Source organism: Rhipicephalus sanguineus, chromosome 11 (assembly GCF_013339695.2).
Source record: "Rhipicephalus sanguineus isolate Rsan-2018 chromosome 11, BIME_Rsan_1.4, whole genome shotgun sequence".
Taxonomy (NCBI): domain Eukaryota; kingdom Metazoa; phylum Arthropoda; class Arachnida; order Ixodida; family Ixodidae; genus Rhipicephalus; species Rhipicephalus sanguineus.
Window position 1 is genome coordinate 30,617,625 of NC_051186.1, and position 8,558 is coordinate 30,626,182.

At 47.3% G+C, this 8,558-nt stretch overlaps 1 protein-coding gene across 1 annotated transcript; it reads right to left on the minus strand.

Moving 5' to 3' along the window:
- Positions 1–1,668: 1,668 nt before the first annotated feature.
- Positions 1,669–6,804, minus strand: LOC119373936 (lactosylceramide 4-alpha-galactosyltransferase-like). Its single transcript, XM_037643999.2, has 5 exons — positions 6,700–6,804; positions 6,236–6,489; positions 4,459–4,662; positions 3,842–4,057; positions 1,669–1,905 (listed from the first exon to the last, which is right to left on the minus strand). Exons 2-5 carry the CDS (start codon positions 6,392–6,394, stop codon positions 1,669–1,671), a joined length of 816 nt encoding a protein of 271 aa, XP_037499927.2. The 5' UTR covers positions 6,395–6,489; positions 6,700–6,804.
- Positions 6,805–8,558: the final 1,754 nt, after the last annotated feature.

The following is an 8,558-nucleotide window of genomic DNA, read 5'->3' on the forward strand; positions in this document are numbered from 1 at the left end:
AGGCGATGCGCATGGGGCCCCCTTGCGCGATCTCGGTCTGTACTCTTGAAGGCGAAGCTCAAACGTCATCCAAGTATACTTTTTTTGTATCGCCAGTACCACGCTTCATATGGGTCATATATATTCACTTTGCTCACACAATCAATTTTATTGAAATGTGATAAACGTCTTTATTTATTTATTTATTTATTTATTTATTTATTTATTTATTTATTTATTTATTTATTTATTTATTTATTTATTTATTTATTTAAAAGTACCTTACAGGCCTCAGATGAGGCATTGTGTTAGGGGAGCAGTGCACAAAAGGAGAATCCGTTATAATTTGAATAAACAAGACGCATGAACAACAACAGTATGCGCCAGATCACATAATAATGAGAAATGTACTATAATTAATTATTAGTTCTTAACATTTTGCAGCACTGGTATAAAAAAAAACAGAAGTGAATATAAAGCATATAATAAGATACTATTCGCACGAGGCATTTTTTATCGAGTCGTGTAATCAAGAGAGATTGAACTTTTATGAAATATTACGGTTCGTAGAAAAAAAAAAGCGACAATATGGCTCTAGAATAATGATATTGTGCAAAAAAAACGTTGCAATAACGCAAAGCGATCATGTAATTATTACACTGCGATTATCTGCATATAATAATAGTTAGGGTTTAACGTTCCAAAACCACCGTATATTTATGAGAGACGCCGTAGTGGAGGGTTACGGAAATTTCGACCACCAGGGGTTCTTTAACGTGCACCTAAATCTAAGTACATGAGCCTCAAGTATTTTCACCTCCATCGAAAATGCGGCCGCCGAGGCTAGGATTCGATCCCGCGACCTGCGGGTCAGCAGTCGAGCACCACAAGCATTAGACCATTGTGGCGGGTTGCGATTATCTGCACACTGCGATTATCATATTAATAAAAATTATCATAATGACGCGAAATGACAAGGAAAATATTCGACAGCTTTGCACATTTCGACCCACTCATAGAAGGAATTATGATTGCAGAAAAAATTACACCATTTCCCGCTAATGGCAACCATGTGTGGATGCGAAGCAGCGGGGAGATGTTTCGCTTGAGCGGGAGATGGTGTAAATTTTTTTTTTAGGAGCTGGCTCGCCAAGTTCTTATGCTCGGGCGAAGTCCCACGCCGTAAGCTGCATCCATCCATTCAAATCGTCGTGGAACACGAAAAGGAACGCTACGCGCGTCGTGTCTTCCCTCTAGCCTGGCCGTTAATTCTCACAGGGCAAGCGGGCAACGCGGTCGACAGGCGCGCGAGAGGGGGGGGGAGCGTAGGAGAGGAGACAGTGGGGGAGGGGACGCTGACACTGGCGGCGGCGTTGACGCTGGCGCTCATCGCGGCGTTGCGCAGGAGAGAATGAGGCGCGCGAGAGGGTGGGGGAGCGTAGGAGAGTCGAGAGAGAGGAGGAGGGGGCGCGTATGCGCAGTGGGAGTGTGGACGCCGCGGGAGAGATGGACAAAGCCCCCGCCTTAAGCTGCTTCGCATCTAAAAAATACCGCGCAGTAAAGCAAGAACAGGTAAAAAAGCATCGACTTTCGCTTCGAGGACGAAGTGAGTGGAGGGTTTCCACACTCAATTGGCGCATAGCAGAAATTTTCTCAGCCAATGGAAAAGTTCACTGTTTTCGTTTGCGGTCAGAAGACGCCATTATTAATGTCCAAGGAAAGCTGCAGACTGTCGTGACAGTACAGCTCCGCCGCCTCTCGGTAAAAGCACCCTGGAAGCGCATGCGCGTTTGAGCTTAACGCATTGTAGAAGTGGATGGCGTAGCTGCCAGCTGACATGATCCACGCCTGGCGGCTGTTGTTGGCAGTGAAGAGCAACTCCCAGTCATGGGCAGATATCGGCATGAATATCCAGTGAGGCATCACCTGCGCCACGAAGGAATGAAAAGTCATTCGCATGGAGGCTTTGCACAGCTTATTTATTTATTAAGGCGAAATCATATGCCTCATCAAACACTAAAATTGACCGGCGTACCGCGTCGGCGTCTGCCGTCGTCGTCCACACGATGATGCAAAAGAATCATCACGTGATGACATCATCATGATGTCACAGCTCGCCAAAATTTGTGACGTCATTGGCGAGCTCGCTGGAAAGTGTCTGTCACGGCAAACGTGGTCCTATCCCGGAGGTAGTGGAGTTTAAAGGAAGTGAAAACTCCTTCCAAAATTTAAGTTCACGACATTTAGAAGCCTTACAAGCTTCTTTTTCAGGCTGCTTTTAATTACATCGTAGACCAGACAGCTGAGTCTTGGGTCATCTTCACCGACTCAAGAACGGCGCTGCAGTCTCTGAAGTCTCCATGCACGCAGGGCCAACTCGTCATGGACATCAAACGCCTATGCAACAAAGCCTGCGACCTCCATAACCGCACTGCTCTGCAGTGGATACCTGCCCACTGTGGAATACAAGGCAACGTCCAGGCTGATGACGCCGCGAAAGCTCGACATGACGCCTCGAGAGAAATCATCGAGATACCTTTCTTAAGAAAAGATGCGGCGACACTCGTATCAGCACACGCTTGGCGCCTCCAGCGATCCCTCTGGACAGATGCTAGTCACCAGTATGGACCTCTTTACAAGATCGACCCATCGCGTAACTTCGATCTGCCGCGAGACCTAAACAGACAAGAGGAAATATGCTTGCACCGCATCAAACTAAACGTCACATACACCAACTACTTCAGGAGCAAGATTAAGCTGTCGGACTCACCAATGTGCGTCCAATGTAACGTCCAAGATCTGAATCATGTTCTTTGTGAATGCAAGCGATACACATCAGAGAGACGGTCTCTGAAGGTAGCCTTGCATCTTCAACGGGGCTCGTGCTTAGAGTTGCGACATGTACTGGGCCCATGGAAAAGCAGCACCTGTGCGCTCTGTGCCACGAAAACCCTGTTGGCTTCCTTGCGGGCCACGAGCCTGAACGAAACTGTGTAAATTTGTGTGGCTGTATGTGTTATGCGTTTATCACTGTGTATATCAGAATCGTCACCCAGCCCCTGGAGTAGCATGGCAGGCGAATAGCCAGGCAAACATCTCCAGCTTTTCATTAAAATGTTTCTCTCTTTCTTTTTCAGGGGTGAGAAGCAGTAGCATAGCCGGGATTTTTTTTTGGGGGGGGGGGGGGGGGAGGTGTTGCAATAATACTTTATGTGTGTTCGTGTGTGCATTTGTATGTGTTGCGTGTATATATACACATGCGAAATTTAAAAATTTCGGGAAGGGGAGGGTGAACCCTCCCCCCCTCCCTGGCTGCGCCACTGTTGAGAGGGCCCGAGGTGAGCAGCGCCTATGTACGCTTTCGGCGCTTTTATACATACGTGCTGCAAGGTTCGCAGGCATTTGTCGCAGGTCTTAACAAGATTGAGGGCAGTGTTCCCGCGGAACGGTTAGTGTTTCCTGCCGTCCGCGGTCACGGCTTTAAGAGCCCCCGCCGGTGATTTCATTATTTTTCCAAGTCAACATTTTGTTTGTTTCGCTCCTGTGGCATCCCCGAAACCGCCTTTTTCGGTACACTGCCTCACTAGTCAGGCCATCTTTGTATTTTACCTGCTAAAATGTTTCCAGCGCTGTAGGCTCAGGGCCAAGGGTCGGCTGAAGCCCTCAGAAAGTACACCGAGGCGGAGCAAGGAAATACACCTTTACTGGGCGGAGTCCCGGGCTCGACTGCCAGCCGCCGTTCCGCCGTGAGCGCGCGAGCGCGTGAGCCCGAGCTACGTATCGTCTTCCTTAAGCCAGAGCGAAGGGCAATACCCACAGCGCATACAAGCAAGGGCATCACTGCAGTAGCTGCGATACTCACCGTGAAACCTTCGACGCCACCGCATCGGTGTCCAAGTATCATCTTCACTGTCTTGGCCTTGCACCGAGACAACGTCGCCTGGCGTAGCAGCAAGGGTCCGATTAAGCTCCATTCGCGGGGCTTGTATACCTTGCGTGCCCGCTCCATCAGGTTTAGGAGAAACGGGTCGCCTCGGTGGAATGCGAAGAATGCGTTGCCCACCATGTCGCCGTCATTCTGTCACGTGCAAGGAGAGAGCTTGGTGAGATCAAGAGTCGTACGGAAACCCGCGTGGTCGGGAAAATACATGAGGACAATTAAAAGCGGACACCCACCACGAATGTTTAAAAAATTAAAGACGTATTAATGCCATACTCTCACGAGAAACAGCGTGAGTCAGTCACCACGGTGTGTCATAGCACAGTCGCATAGTTTCTTTCTACTGTGTGTAACAAACTCGTTATATAAACATGTACTGCCTATGTTTGCATAACCACTATAATAAATTACATTATATGTTAGAAAATATTTAGGGTGCGGACTAGCTTGCTTTCACTAGGGTCCGCCATTAGCACCGACAGCGCGGCAGCCGAACGCGGAGGCCACGGTTTTGGCTATATGCTGTTCTAGCAGCTCACCACTGGCGCCTGGCAGACGCAAGGCGGCAGCGAATCGAGTGAGCGCATCACAATGACGTCGATGTCGAGGTACACGCCCCCTTGCTTGTACACCACTGCCAGCCTCAGAGCGTCGGCAAGGTGCTCGACGGGGAAGGCGCTCCTGTTGAGGATGCCGGACTCGTACCACGACTCGAGTGGTGTACCCTGGAACACCTCCTGCGGCTAGAGAGAGAGAGAGAGAGAGAAATGCTTTGATGAAATGCTGGAGATGTTAGCCTGGCTATTCGCCTGACATGCTACCTACTCCAGGTGCTGGGTGATGATTAGCATGTATACACTGCTAAACCCTTAACAGCGCGTGCACACGCACACAGATTGCCCTGTTTACAAAATTTTCTTAAGACTCGTGGCGTGTAACGCACAGGTGGTACTTTGCCATGGGCACTGCTGTGACTAAGCACAGCAGGGCAGGAATTACAAAATACTATTAGAAAAATTAGTGTAAATACAAAATTTGTTTTCCTTTGACTGTTTGAGAGAAAAATTGTTTTATTGGCTGAAAAGTTCGTTGTATTAGCCTTTTTTATATTCAGCACCACTAAAGACGTGCAGTGCCAGAACGAGCTTAATATTCTGAATATTGGGGTGCCTTTTATTAAGGCGACCCTCTGTTTCGGAACCTCTCACGGTTATGTTTACCGTGGTTGCTGCTGATGGTTGCTACCAACCGAATAGATCGCCCATAAAGATAAATAAGGTTGCAACAGACAAAACGCGATAACACCTCATTTTTATTAAATTACTTCCAGTTCGGCAGTCGACATCCGTTTCCTGCTTCCGGTCTCTAAAGTTCACTTCCGTTCTACACTTCCAGTTATAGCCAAGCTAAGCGAATCCTCTTAGGTAAGTGTGGTCAGAAGTTATCGTTATCATCAGACCACTTAACAAAAAATGGGTGGGTGAGGTGTAGAAAGACATGTCGCGTCGTTCACCTTTGAGCATTGGGTGAAAGACGTAGATGCGAAGGAGCTGGATGTTTTGTATGCAGATTCCAGCAAGTTGCGCTGGATATGCTCCAATTTTCGTTCTTCGCAAGTGCATTAACTCTGAACTGCTAAGGCTATTTCAGTTAGAAGAGCTAGATTAACTCGTTAGCGGTGGTTTGTTTGTCTTCGTTCTTTAAGAAGGAAGGCAGGAAGGCAGGGAGGTTAACCAGAAACACGTCCGATTTGATACCCTACGCTGGGGGAATGGGAAATTGAAATATGAGAGAGGGGAGGGAAGGAAAGAATGAAATGAGCAAAAAATGCTCTGACGCGTGCGTGTTGGTTGGCTGTACAGCAGTCAAAGTCGTTCACACAGGCCCGTTGTCCTCAAAAAACACAAAAGGGCCTTCACTGCCTCGTAAGGCGGACTGTGAGGAGCTCTGCTAAGTAATGCACTCCTCGAAAGTCGGCAGCTTGATCGAGAGGCTGTTTGTACCCGTCTTGTAAGTGGGCGTGGTCAAGCCGGCAGACCCCAATCGCCCAAGAATATGGTGCCCAGCATGTGACTACGAAATGGCCTTAAGCAGGGCATGTAGCGAGAAGCCAAGACGACCGCTGGTCACTAAGAGTAACGGACTGCATTCCAAGAGAAGGCAAGCTTGTGAGCTGGAGGCAAAAACTTACGTGGGCATACGAGATTAGGAAGTCGCTGCGATCAACACTGTTCCTTCTTATTCGTCTCGTGTCATTAACGGGTCATAATGTTCTATTAAACAAACAACCTCTGTCAAGCTGTCGTAGTCACTCACCCTGATAGTGCTCGTGACGACGTTCGGAATGGCTCGCAGCAACTGAGCGAAAGAACTTGTGGCGTTGTCCTTCGAGGCTTCTTCGCCGTGTGCCACTGACAGCAGGTACACCATCCAATCAGGATGCAGCCTCGCTGCCGACTCGACCGCGCAGGCCATTCGTGCAGTGATCCTTCCGTGGCCTCCGGTCTCGAGAAAGGTGATTCGAGAGAACCCCGAACTCTCCCGCGGAGCAATGACGGCCTGTGAATCTACTGTACATAGAAAGCGGGGGGGGGGGGGGGGGCACGGAAACTTACGAATTTTCAAAACAGTGCGTGTGATATGTGATATGACTTTCCCTGAAACTCTTTTCAATATCCTTGAGATACCGTTACGTGTGCCTGGAATTGTTCTCTCATGAGCGCTCAGATTGCACATATACGCGTAAAACGACAGCAAGCAAAAACAATGAAATCACAAACCTGTATTTTTGATTAGGTAATGCCATACGGCTTTTGTCCGACTGTGTTCGCTCGCAATGAAGTAACAAGCGAGCGCGCCAAGCGCCAACAGCAGGGCTAGGTATGGTCTTGAGAGCCTGAAATACCAAACTCATGCTGCACTACATAACCCCAACGTATAAATTCATACGAAAGAACATGTAAGTGAAACGTTGAGCCACTTGGTTCCCGCGGTCTGCTCGACATTCCTGCAGTAACACGGTTACAAAAAGCTTCTCGTTTACGAGGTGAGATACAAAATTAAAAATACAAATCCAGCGCGCATGTTACGAACTGTGCAAAATGTACCCTATTTTAGTGTGTAACAACTCTTTTGTTATTTTTTCGACCTCTTTCAATGTATTTTCTATCTATGGTACACTCTTTCCCCTCCCCCAGGTATGGGGTACCCAACCGAGCACATGCTTGGTGAACCTCCCAGCCTTCCCACTTTTCCACGCGCAAACAGTGTTTCTGTTACTACGCTTGTGTGTGCGTACATGAGTGGGCTGCCAAACCCATTACAGCACTCAAATGTGAACACAATGGGCAGTTTTAGAATAGTGTACGGAAAGATAGCGTTCGTTGCGGTCGTACGCTATTTCGGTCACTTAATGTACTTACCCAAGAGCAGGGCTGGGCAAAGATACTTTGAAATTGTATCGCGATACGATACAAGATACTCAGGCAAGAAGTATTGGAGATACAGATACAAGATACTGCTGCAAAAATTGTATCCGATACGATACTTGGCAATTGTATCTTAAGATACTTCGATACATTCTCAGATTTGTTATTATAGATCCATATAATGTAGCAGCAAACGCCTATGCACGAAAATGTCTGCTTCAAAATTTCTTAAGAGCGGCCTATTTTGTTTCACTTGAATGAAATGTCTGTTAGTATCTCAAAAGTTTTGCCCTTCTTGCTCAAAGTACATTAGTTTCCTTCCAAATTAATTTATTGGGGTTTGGTTTAGCTTCTTCACAGGACAATTCTTTGTACATTTCGCTGACAGCGCTACTTGCATTGCACAGCTTGCCGACCATCTAGCAGTTTGCCATATAATCACGACAACTTCAATGAGAAGCCTTCTCACGAAGGCGCAAATACCGGTGTGGACTTTTACTTTGTCCGTAAAAGACAGCTTGCAGAATGCCGTATATCCGGACAGGTGTACGGCAGCAACAACGCTGGTAGCGACTTTTATTTTCTTTTTTTTGGGGGGGGGGGGCGCATGGTGTATACTAGGGGTTTGAGCCATTTCGCTAGCGGCCCGGCCCGCACACATGACCGTCTTCGTCTCATTTGTTGTTATTTTCTAAATAAGTATGTTCGTAATCTGCACAGACATGACTGGTCTGAAGCATTCCTTTCTTGAGGAACATGTGGTCACCATGTGCCAAAACATAACCGTGGAACAAAAACTCTATATTTCAGAATCCGCGTCCAGATATCAGTCATTCTGTACATCCCTATCGATGTTTCTCGAATCCTGACTCTAAATCCCCTTCAGAAATGACCTATATATGAGATACGGGAAAGGCTTCCTCTCAAACGTCATTTTGTTCAAACTCTCTCCCACCACCTTCACTGCCCAGGCCATTGCAACTAAATTTCGCGACTGCGGTCCGCTGGCTATAAACTCAGTTTGAGACCCCTGGTGTATACGTAGATGACCTAAAACTGCAATGAATTGTCATATTCTACTTATCTGCTGGCGTAAAGGAACCTATACTCACTCACGTGCAATCTTTTTAGCAATTTTCTTCAACGAGAGAACATGTGCAACACAGATACGTCTCAGACGTATTGTATATTTCCATAAAGCGTCGCAGCAC